At 40.1% G+C, this 10,945-nt stretch overlaps 4 protein-coding genes and 1 pseudogene across 8 annotated transcripts; 3 read left to right on the top strand and 2 right to left on the bottom strand.

The window, feature by feature from the left end:
- The first annotated feature begins 1,124 nt into the window (after nucleotides 1-1,124).
- Nucleotides 1,125-2,984, top strand: LOC105169592 (uncharacterized). The gene has a single exon (XM_011090017.3). It carries the CDS (start codon nucleotides 1,483-1,485, stop codon nucleotides 2,887-2,889), a length of 1,407 nt encoding a protein of 468 aa, XP_011088319.1. The 5' UTR covers nucleotides 1,125-1,482; the 3' UTR covers nucleotides 2,890-2,984.
- A 144-nt stretch (nucleotides 2,985-3,128) lies between these two features.
- Nucleotides 3,129-3,872, bottom strand: LOC105169591 (uncharacterized). The gene is made up of 2 exons (XM_011090016.3): nucleotides 3,732-3,872; nucleotides 3,129-3,603 (listed from the first exon to the last, which is right to left on the bottom strand). Exon 2 carries the CDS (start codon nucleotides 3,583-3,585, stop codon nucleotides 3,229-3,231), a length of 357 nt encoding a protein of 118 aa, XP_011088318.1. The 5' UTR covers nucleotides 3,586-3,603; nucleotides 3,732-3,872; the 3' UTR covers nucleotides 3,129-3,228.
- A 171-nt stretch (nucleotides 3,873-4,043) lies between these two features.
- Nucleotides 4,044-6,986, top strand: LOC105169590 (pentatricopeptide repeat-containing protein At1g11290, chloroplastic pseudogene; annotated as a pseudogene).
- On the bottom strand, nucleotides 6,862-8,465 carry LOC105169589 (B3 domain-containing protein REM6). 5 transcript variants are annotated; one of them, XM_011090014.3, is made up of 4 exons: nucleotides 8,116-8,465; nucleotides 7,930-8,038; nucleotides 7,318-7,674; nucleotides 6,862-7,223 (listed from the first exon to the last, which is right to left on the bottom strand). In XM_011090014.3, the coding sequence occupies exons 2-4, from the start codon at nucleotides 8,026-8,028 to the stop codon at nucleotides 6,990-6,992; spliced, it is 690 nt and encodes a 229-aa protein (XP_011088316.1). In that variant the 5' UTR covers nucleotides 8,029-8,038; nucleotides 8,116-8,465; the 3' UTR covers nucleotides 6,862-6,989. The 5 variants fall into 5 exon arrangements, with proteins under 5 accessions (XP_011088316.1, XP_020551470.1, XP_020551471.1 ...); XM_020695811.2 differs by having other exon boundaries at nucleotides 8,202-8,465; XM_020695812.2 differs by having other exon boundaries at nucleotides 8,236-8,465.
- Nucleotides 8,466-8,681: 216 nt separating this feature from the next.
- Nucleotides 8,682-10,661, top strand: LOC105169588 (uncharacterized). Its single transcript, XM_011090012.3, has 4 exons — nucleotides 8,682-9,018; nucleotides 9,248-9,591; nucleotides 9,949-10,056; nucleotides 10,138-10,661. The coding sequence occupies exons 2-4, from the start codon at nucleotides 9,280-9,282 to the stop codon at nucleotides 10,444-10,446; spliced, it is 729 nt and encodes a 242-aa protein (XP_011088314.1). The 5' UTR covers nucleotides 8,682-9,018; nucleotides 9,248-9,279; the 3' UTR covers nucleotides 10,447-10,661.
- Nucleotides 10,662-10,945: the final 284 nt, after the last annotated feature.

The following is a 10,945-nucleotide window of genomic DNA, read 5'->3' as shown; positions in this document are numbered from 1 at the left end:
TTATAGATTTTCATGAGCGAATTTACACAATCCATATGGATCATCACCAATTTGTGTTCATCCTAGGTATTGGTTTTTTATTGAGGGATTAAATACAATTTTCATCCTCTAACTATAGTCCAATCCCATTTTAGTCATTTACCTATTTAGGGTTTGAATTTGATCCTCTATGTAATTAAATTGCTCACTTTTAGTCCTATTTTGGCCGACAAAAAACCAAGGCCGCCGAAAATTTACATGTGGCTCCTACGTGGACATTTAAATTGGGACTGGGATCTCATTGGTTGAGATTTAAATGACTTGGCAATTTTTGAATTTAAAAAAAAAATTACATGGCCAAACACTCAGCAAACGGCCGTGGGACGGCGGCGCGACGGACAACAACGGCGAGAAGATGAAAATTGCAGGATCTTTGCACACAATTGATGAAAAACGACGGGACTGGTCTCAAACAACTCGCAACGACGAGAGGAAGCGAACAGTGGTGGTCCGCGACCGTGGGTCGGCGTGACGACAGAGAAAACGGCGGTGGAATATGGTTTCGCGGTGGACGACGATCGAGAGCTTCAAGTGGATGTATCTTTTCGCCTAGTTGATGAAAATTGGTGAAACTAGTACCATTAGAACTGCAATGAGCAGGCGAATCCAACGGTACCCGTCCGCGATCGTGGGTCGGCGTGACGGTGGAGAAAACGGCAGCGGAATGTGGTTTCGCAGCGGACGACGATCGAGAGCTTCAAGTGGATGTATCTTTTCGCCTAGTTGATGAAAATTGTTGAAACTAGTACCATTAGAACCGCAATGAGCAGGTGAATCTAACGGTACCAGTTCGCGACCGTGGGTCGGCGTGACGGAGGAGAAAACAGCAGCGGAATGTGTTTTCGCGGCGGCCATGTAATTTTTTTTTTTTTTAAATTCGAAAATTGCCAAGTCATTTAAATCTCAATCAATGAGATCTCAGCTCCAATTTAAATGTCCACGTAGGAGCCACGTGTAAATTTCCGACGGCCTTGACTTTTTCCTGGTCAAAATAGGACTAAAATTGAACAATTTAATTAAATTCAAACTCTAAATAAATAAAGGACTAAAATGATATTGAACTATAGTCAGAGGACGAAAATTGCATTTAATCTTTTATTGAGACACTTATCAAGTTGGGTCACATGCGATAACTGGTGAGATCAGTCTTCAGGTTCATAATGCAGAATTACCTAACAAGGTTTGACTCAAACCACCTTAGAAAGTGTCAAGAGATGGAGAAGACTTTTGACCTCCAAGCAATCTTTTCTTTCCGGCCTCGTGATGCAGAAATATGCAAGTGGAACTCTTTGTTTAATACAATATGCCTTCTGTTTCACGAAACTCCATGGAATCTGCTGAGTAAGATTGAAAATAAATACCATTCTTGGTCTTCACAGCTGTTATTCGTAACTTGTTGATATAGTGATTACTACTAAGTACTCCATTTACCAAGTCAATTACATGGTTCGGTGGTTGTCGGCCGGTTCCCGCTGCTCGTGGCGGAGACTGGTGATTTGCAGCCTCGCTTGCCTTCTGATCATCCAGTTGTACTCTTTCTTCAGCCGTGTAGGTGAACAAATTGAGAACATGAAACAAATTTTGAGCCTCCACCCCCTCCCTCTCCGAGATCTCGAACAAGTGGAGGAAATAATACTTCTCCCACCATATGGACTCAAATACCCTCAGAAAATCAACCTAAATGATGAATTTCTCAATGCATCATCACTTGCTAGAAATATTTTCTTCCCCATAGGTGCTCTAGATCCCAGAATGGAGGATGTAAAGGAAAATGGCTACTATCATCCAGGAAGAGTGTGGCTGGATACGGATGGAAATCCTATTCAGGCTCATGGTGGAGGCATTCTGTTTGATGTGAAATCAGGCACTTATTATTGGTATGGAGAGTATAAAGATGGCCCGACTTATCATGCTCAGGAAACTGGCACAGCTCGTGTTGATGTCATCGGTGTCGGCTGTTACTCTTCCAAGAATTTATGGGCATGGAAGTACGAAGGCATCGTTCTGGCTGCTGAAGAAAGGAATGAAACTCATGATCTGTACAAGCTGAAGGTGTTGGAGAGGCCTAAAGTGATTCACAATGACAAGACTCGTAAGTATGTCATGTGGATGCACATTGATGATGCTACCTATAGCAAAGCCTCGGTTGGGATAGCAGTAAGCGATTCTCCAACTGGCCCTTTTGAGTACCTCCACAGTCAGAGACCTAATGGATTTGACAGCAGGGACATGACAGTTTTTAAAGACAAGAATGGTATGGCGTATCTGATCTATTCCTCCATTAGAAACAAGGAGATTCACATTAGTCCCCTGAATGGAGACTATCTTGGTGTCACAAATAGAACCATTAGGGCCCTGGTGGGACAGCACAGGGAAGCCCCCGCTGTGTTCAAGCACCAAGGAGTTTACTATATGGTCACATCAGGATGCAGTGGTTGGGCACCAAATGAGGCTCAGGTGCACGAGGCTGAATCGATTCTTGGGCCGTGGGAGAGTATAGGGAACCCTTGTGTTGGTGCTAACAAAGATTTCCGTGTTGCAACGTTCTTTTCCCAGAGTACTTTTGTGCTCCCCATGCCTGGTGCGGTTCCTGGTTCTTTTATTTTCATGGCAGATAGGTGGAATCCTGCTAATTTACGGGACTCAAGGTATGTGTGGCTGCCTTTAACTGTAAGCACAAGAAATCAAAGGTATACAGGGCTTCCACTGTGGTCAAGGGTGTCTATCTTTTGGCATAGAAAATGGAGGATTCCACTTAGGAAGAATGGAGAAATTGACTACGTTGCAGACTTGCATCATGAACGGAGATTTGGAGAACAAGAAGACAAGCAACCAATACATTTGAACTAATATAGCTTCTCCAGATTTCTGTAATTTTCTTACAATTGTAAAGTCAAGAATAATATAGTGACATATTTTATACAAATTATTCCTGGTATCATCCATATCCTTGTTATACTGATAACATCAACTCTACCTGTAAAAAAGCAGCATGTTTTGCACTTTGCCTTCATCCAGGTACATCAATAAAACAACTTCAAGACAACAAGAAACATAACTGTTAAATGAACTTTGCTGCAGGCAGAATATGAATTCAACTTACCACTTTATTTATGTAGAAAAATAAATCAATTCTACATTTGAGGAGAGAATCAAACAAAGGGAAGAGTAACAGAGTCTCAGATTACTTCATTCTTCCTCCAAGGTCGCTTCGAGCCGAAGAAGAACGAATCCAACGGCGACTCCAACGAGAACAAGGCCAGGCATGATGGCAGCAATCCTGAAAATCTCAGCCACAGCATTGCAAGTGGAAGTCAGAGCACCACCCCTCCTGTCCTGTGATGGCTTCTTCAGTGAGCTAACAATCTTTGCAAAAGACTGCTCAGTGCAAACTGGAAGGCCTAGTGAGGCCACATTGTTGTGTGCCTTGAGCCCGCCAAATGAATTCAATCCACTGATGTACTTGACTCTTGTTCTCCTCTGGGATGATCTGCTGTGGCCCAGAACAGCCGTCACTGGAGATATTGTTGCTGCAGCCGTCGCCATTGCTTAAAGACTCGCAACCTGCACACAAAATTGATGCAAGAATTTATGCAGAGTTAACAAGAAAAGTGAAGACACTTGTATTATGCTTCTAATTTTTTTGTCTATTTGTGGAGTAGAAGCCATTAGGTAACATGAAATATTTTTACCTGTCCTTTGAGATGGATTTGTTGATCTAAGTTGTAGATGGAATAAGAAGGGATGATGGGAGATTGAATAGGTGCAGTTTGTATGGGAGAAATTGGAGTAATGGATAAGGTGGTGCTGAGATGGTTGGCTGACAAGAAGATGGGATAGAGGCTGATTTTCAAGAGTGAATTCCTAACCTTTTTAGTAGTGGCCAGGAAAAGATTGGCTGAATACTGAAAGGTTTGAGAGCTGTTTGCACAAATTGATATTATTTGCTTGCTGTATGCAATTCTTGGAACTACTTCATTCATTTAACTAGAATATTTGTTTAATTACATATAAAAATACATTGAAATGTTTCATTTAGGATGGCAAGAATTGAGGTGTGTTTTTTTTAACAGGCAAGAATTGAGGTTTTTACTTTCAAGATCATTAATTAATTGTACCTAGCTTGTACTAGCATAATAGGCTGCCACATTCAAGACAGAAGGATCAAGGTTGGCTTTTCAATTTTGCTCTTTCTGGCTAACCCAGTTTACCATCTTTAATGATCCTTTTACCTGGTTTTGGGCCTTATGGTGAGAGCTGAGGCCCAGCCTGGTTAGACTTTAGGAGTGGGCTTCGACCAGAGCCTAACAACAAAGCTTATTTCTCCTTCCCTGGGACTCTGTTCACCAGGAGCAAGTATGACGAAGAACTTATGAACATCATGATCAAAACCGAAAGACTAAACTATCAAGATACTATTTGATTAACGTTATCAATTTATTGTCTTTTGGTGTAGGAACTTGTTTCTTCCAGAAGATTGTTGTTTTCCTTCTCGTTCAGTAAACATTCGCCACTGTCAACCGTCCAACTTCTCTAATTTACCACCAAAAGCAGTAAAGTCGGAACCCACGAAGCCAGAATCACTCCCATGTTTTTAAGAAAATCAGATGTGGAAAACTTTTCTTGCTGTAGTAAATGAACCACCTTTACACAGTGCCTAGCCGTTACTGTTGGCGCCAGAAAGCACAATCTTTTCTCAATCTCAGAGTTTCTTGGAAAATAGAAGTATATTATTCTACGCAAGTACCGCATGCTCTAATCCTCCAACAAGTTAAAGATGCAAAGCCTCTGCAGCAAGCTCATACCCAAATTATTGTGTGTAATCTTGCTGACAATGTATTCCTATGCAACAGGTTGATGAATGCATATGCTTCTTGTGGGCTTATAGACAAAGCCCAGATAATATTTTCTCAGATTTTAAACAAAAATTTGGTTTCTTGGACAATTCTGATATCTGGGCTCACGAAAAATGGCCGTTTCTCGGAAGCCATCGAGGTTTTCTATGAGATGGTGGTTCAAGAAATTAGGCCTAATGAGATAACACTTGCAAGCGTTTTGCCCGCGTTTCGAATATTAGGGAATGTCCTGATGGGGAAATCAGTACATTGTTATTGGATCAAACACAATTCTGGGAACAATGTTTATGTGGAAACAGGTTTGGTCGATATGTACGCAAAATTTGGGTGTCTGCGAAGTGCTAGGAATCTGTTTGATGATATGTCCGTGAAGAATGTTGTCTCGTGGAATGCAATCATCTCTGGTTACTCTGACAATGGATTTGGGAAGGAAGCATTATGGATGTTCAGTCAAATGAGGAGGAAAGGGTTCTCTGCCGATAGTTCTACGCTAATGAGCTTGGTTAGTTTAGAGGATTTGAGAGTAGGAAGTGGAATTCACAGCTTGATTGTTAGGAGCGGATACGGGAATGATAAACTACTTAAAACTGCTTTGATGGAACTGTATATAAATTGTAATTTTGTTAATGATGCTTATTCTATATTTCGAGATATCAATAAGAAGGACTTGGTTGCTTGGACCTTGATGTTGAAGGGGTTTTCAAAGTGTGGCGATTGGAAAAGGACCATAGAACATTTCAATACTATGATGGGAGAAGATGAGATTTTGCTGGATTCTGTTTCCTTGATAACCATCCTTTCAGGTTGCTGTTCAGGAGCTTTGGAGCAGGGTAGGCGTGTGCATGCCCTGGTGATAAAAACTGGTTTTGAAGCTGATACTTTTGTTGGATCAGCTGTGATAGACATGTATGCTAACTGTGCAAGCATGGAAGATGCAAAAAGGCACTTTGAATCGATGGAAGAGAAGGATGTTGCATGTTGGAATGCACTAATATCTGGTTATGGCATGATTGGATGTGGAAATGAAGCCATAGAGTTACTTTTAAAGATGAAGCATTCAGGCCTTAATCCAGATGACTCAACCTTTGTCTCGGTCTTGTGTGCTTGTAGTCACGCTGGTCTGGTAGCTGAAGGGCTCCAAATCTTTGATCGTATGACAGAAGTTTGGAATATAATTCCTAGTTTAAAGCATTATGCCTGTGTCATAGACCTCCTTGGCCGTGCTGGGCGACTGAATGAAGCTTACTCACTCATGAAGGGGATGCATCTCCAACCAGGGCTTGAGATTTATGGTTCATTGCTTACTGCTTGTAGAACCCACAAGAACTTTGAGCTGGGAGTTGAAATCTCCCGGGAACTTTTCCAGTTGAAACCTAATGATGCAGGGTACTATGTATTGCTCTCAAACATGTATGCTTTGGCTGGAAACTGGGCCTGGTCAAGAATGCCTAGAATATTTTTGAAACTGAACAACTTGAAAAAGGACCCTGGCCTCAGTGCTATCGAGATTAGAGGAGAAGTTTTCACATTTATGGCAAGCCAGATGGACCATCCTAACTATTCGGAGATTAATGAGTTCCTCAGAGGCTTGATTTTTAAAATAAAAGCAGCAGGATATGAGCCTGATACCAACTCTGTGATCCTGGATGTGTCAGATGATGTGAAGAAAGAGATTCTATTTCACCACAGTGAGAAGTTGGCTATTGCTTTTGGACTGATGAGAACTAATCCAGGATCAGTTATAAGGATAATAAAAAATCTACGGATTTGCAACGACTGCCACACAGCTAGTAAGTTCATTTCCAAAGTCTATGCACGAGTTTTGGCAATAAAAGATGCCAATCGCTTTCATGTTTTTCAAGATGGCATATGCTCATGCAGGGACTGGTGGTGAATATTGAAAATTGATTTTCAAGCAAGCTAAATGACTGCAAAGTTCTATAGAAGTTTGTCAAAACAGAACAACTTGAGATGAGGGGATCCATTAATTCCAGCAAATATGTTTTGCATCTAGCACTTGGGAGTTTCCACATATTTCCATCTCCAAATTTTTTCATATTAATAAGAAGACAGAATAGAGTTGGGAATTAAGCTTCATCTGAAAATATGGACTTGCATTGTATTTTGCTCAACCAGCTCAAAAATGCAGACGTCTCCGTTCTTGATCGAATTATCATCCGAAAAGGCCTTCCACCCTCCAGTAATGGAAAGATGTTTGCTACTATTAACAAGAATGCTAGCTCTCCAAGAGATCCCTTCCAAATTTTTCAGGATCACTATCTGTCTGGATGGCCGAAGGTGTATTCTTGAGAAAGCCTTTGGAATGAGCTGCAAAGAAGATCTTAGATTCTTAGTCCCTATCCAGAAATGGACCTCTATGTGCAAATGTATGGGGTCGTAAGTTGATTAGCTGCTCTCTTACCAGAGTACTTCTGGAGCCAAGATTGTAGCCTTTGATGCTGTATCTGAAGAAAGGAAAAGTGGAGGTGAATGAAGACACGGATTCTTGACCGGATTTCGCAGCTGACTCATAGTTTCTAGCACACCCATTTATGCCAAAAATCACCACATCAAATGACATTTTTCCGTTATAATTGAAGAGTAAGAATTCTGCACTGCCGAGAGAGTGATGCCTCACAAAATCTTGCCAGCCCTCCGCAAAATATATGTCTCCGTTTTCTTGCAGCAATTTAACATCCCAATTTCCACAGGGACTCCTCAGGGTTGCCCTATCAGTTTGTTCATTCAATAACTGCTTCTTGAAGGCAGGTGGGATTCTCTACAAGTTGTAATCATGCAAGAAACAGAATTTGAAACAAGAACTTCACAGACAGAATGCAATAGCTATGTCAAGCCCAAAACAAAGAAAATGGAGTGATTTTCTTTACGTCAAGACTAAAGCATGATGTTGCTTCAGATCATGTGTGTGTACACAGGCATTTCTTGAGAAGAATGGCATGATGGGCTTCTGGAGTAAAACTAGAGAGCATCTGGTACATATTGAAACAGAAATAAAGTTCCAAAGTAAAGGTACCAAATGAATCAAGTTTGTTGGCCACATGATTTTGTAGAAGCAGGGCCTTGTGTTTGGATTTCCCCTGCCATCCTTCTGGTGCTTTTCTTTTGCCATCATACTTCTCTGCCTAAGACATCACATTCAAATAATTTCGTAAATCTTGAAAAACATGCATAAACAAGAAAGAAAAAGAAGAAATGATACCAATCTTCACTATGAAAGCATTCAAGAAAAACCCTATAAAAAGCAGAAAACAAAGCAAGACAGATGCAAAAGAAGTGAAGGTTTACAAAAGACTAGTTCAAGAATGAAGCCAGTTTACACCTCTCTGGCTTTAAAACCTTACTGATTGATTGGAGTTTTGGAATGACTTCGGATCACTAGTTTGAGGAAAATGTCTTAACTACAATCAGCCAACAAAAAGCAAAACCTGTTCCAATTTGAAGGCATTGAAAAGGTTTGGTAGATTGGCAATTCAGATTGCCTCAAAAGGCATATTTCTTGCTACCATAAACAAATAACCAAGACTGTGTTTTTGGCAAAGTGATTGTATCCCCACTTATCTTAGTGGGAAAAAAGGGATGGAAGAGCTATCCATTTTATTAGTTGAAAATAAACGTCTATTTTATGCCTATCTTTTGCATGCTGCGGAGACATTCTCGAAAATGCATTTTTCACACAGTAGTATGAGATGTGGGCCAAACTTTAGAAGCCCAGAAATTTTGGGCCTGTACATATATATCCCTGAGAAACAAACACGTTTCTCATTCAGATGTTGTAACTCGTTGTTTCGCTGTAAAGTCGCCATTCCTTGCATCAGACGCCAACTTCCATAACCGTTTTCAGGAAATGATCCATGCCTTTCGCTCACCAGCTTCCTAACATTTTTCTTCTTCATTTCTTGAGAATTGACAAAAACGAGATTTCCATCACGTTTTTACGTAGATGGTAATCAAATACGTAGCAAGCCCTTCATCAACCCTCCCTGTTTTCGCCCTCTTCTCTGATCATTTTATTAGTTAGTATTCAAATATAAGGATACACAAATTCAATAGAATTTGTTTCGCAGCTGAATAAGCAGCAGTTGTTTGGAGAAATCTGATCTCGGTAAGTTTGTCGTATTTATTGATCATCATAAAAACCCATGTTTTGCAATTGTGTTGTTTGAATTTAGCGTCTTTATTGAATTCAACTAAGGAGGATGGATTTCATGATGGAAAGGGCCTTTTTTTTCTTCCCTTTGGTTTTCATGTGATCTGCTCGACAGAATAATCAAATGTTAATGTCATGAGTCATGACATGAATCATTCTTGGTGTTTGTGTCTTTTGTTAACAGGGGAAGCAAGGAAGGAACAAACATTGTTGTTGATGACTCTGGCAGCAATGGGGTTGGGGCAAGTAATAATATTTTTTATTATGATGATGATGATGATCCAGGCCTATGCCGGAGACACAAACATTGAATTTAGCCCCTGTTCAGATGCTAAAGTTCAAAGATTTGATGGATTTACATTTGGGCTTGCATTTTCTTCAAAGGAGTCTTTTTTTTTCAATCAAACTCAACTTTCCCCGTGTGATCGCCGTCTTTCTCTGTCCGGATATAATGCTCAACTTGCAGTCTTTAGGCCAAAGGTTGATGAGATTTCATTACTCACCATCAATAGTGCTGCCTTCAATCCGGTAAGCGATATGTCGGTTAATCCGTGTAGTTTTCTGACCCTAAATGAATAGGATCATTTTTTCTAATCATATATGCCTCTTTTACTCATGCAAACTATAATGAGATCATTTTCTACTCAAATATGGCTCTTTTACTTTTGGAAATTATATTCAATAGTTTGTTTCTACAATTGGTTTTGTAAAAGGGGAAGAGGTACATTTTATATTCAAATGCTGTCGTTTGCTAAAAAGTGGTTGTTCTAGTCTTCGTCAAAACAGATAACTTTTTCAAATTTACGAGTATACTGATGATATGTGGACCAAAAAGAATGATATAACATAGCTTTTCTTCTATGATTAATTTTTCTGATGTCCCAGAGCAAAGCTGGAGGTTATATGGTGGCATTTGCTGGAAGACAATATGCAGCTCGATCAATTCCTGTATTCGTTGCAGACGACATTAACACTATAACCAGCTTCACTCTGGTAAATAAGATATATATGTCTCTGCAATCACTAGTAGATATTCTTAGACTATACTATTTTCCTGAACTTTTGGTGCTATAGGTTCTCGATTTCCGAAAAGGCACCCTCCAAAACTTATTCTGGAAGAAGTTTGGGTGTGGTTCATGCACTGGGAACTCTTTTGTCTGCCTTAACAACACTGATTGTGCAGTTCCGAATTCCAAATGCAAAAGTAATGGAGGGTCTATTGGTTGTGACCTGGGCATACAAGTTACCTTCTCTGGTACCGACAGAAACGACAACGTGCTAAACTCATGGTACGAGGTGGCAAACCTTCGGCAATACTCCCTTTATGGCCTTTATTCTGATCTTCGCGATTCTCTAACCAGTCCATTCAAAAACCTGTTCTGAGTTTTCAAGATCTTATTGTACGTACACATTGGTGGGAGTGGGAGTGTAGATCCAATTTCGGACATCATATACCTCAGCTGTACTGCATGTATATCCTGTCATATACCCTGAGTTCAGCAATAATGACAAGAAATATGTACCTATTTAATTCCTTTAATTAGATGGCTAATATGATTACACTAGGTAGGAAATAATCTGATTGGCATGTTGGTTTACTTCTGGGCACCAACTTGTGTTATGAGAAAATCTCTTTGGCAAGCAGATCAAATACTTTTGGGATTCAGAAGACTGTACAGAAAAAGTAAACCAAGTCTGTAATATAAATTTGTTTTATCTAACCCCCCAAAAATCTATTTGTATGTCACACTCGATGAACAACTTCTTGTCAATAATTCGATCAACAAATCCACGCCATTTGACCATTCTATTCAAACACGATGGCAGATGAAGAGATCATTCATCTGCTTGTAATTCCAAATAATTCTTTGTCAGTCTTGAT

The sequence above is a fragment of the Sesamum indicum genome, linkage group LG8 (genome assembly GCF_026168435.1).
Source record: "Sesamum indicum cultivar Baizhima isolate 11 linkage group LG8, ASM2616843v1, whole genome shotgun sequence".
NCBI lineage: Eukaryota > Viridiplantae > Streptophyta > Magnoliopsida > Lamiales > Pedaliaceae > Sesamum > Sesamum indicum.
Note: the sequence above shows the minus strand (reverse complement) of the source record. Positions and strands in the feature narration are given on the sequence as shown.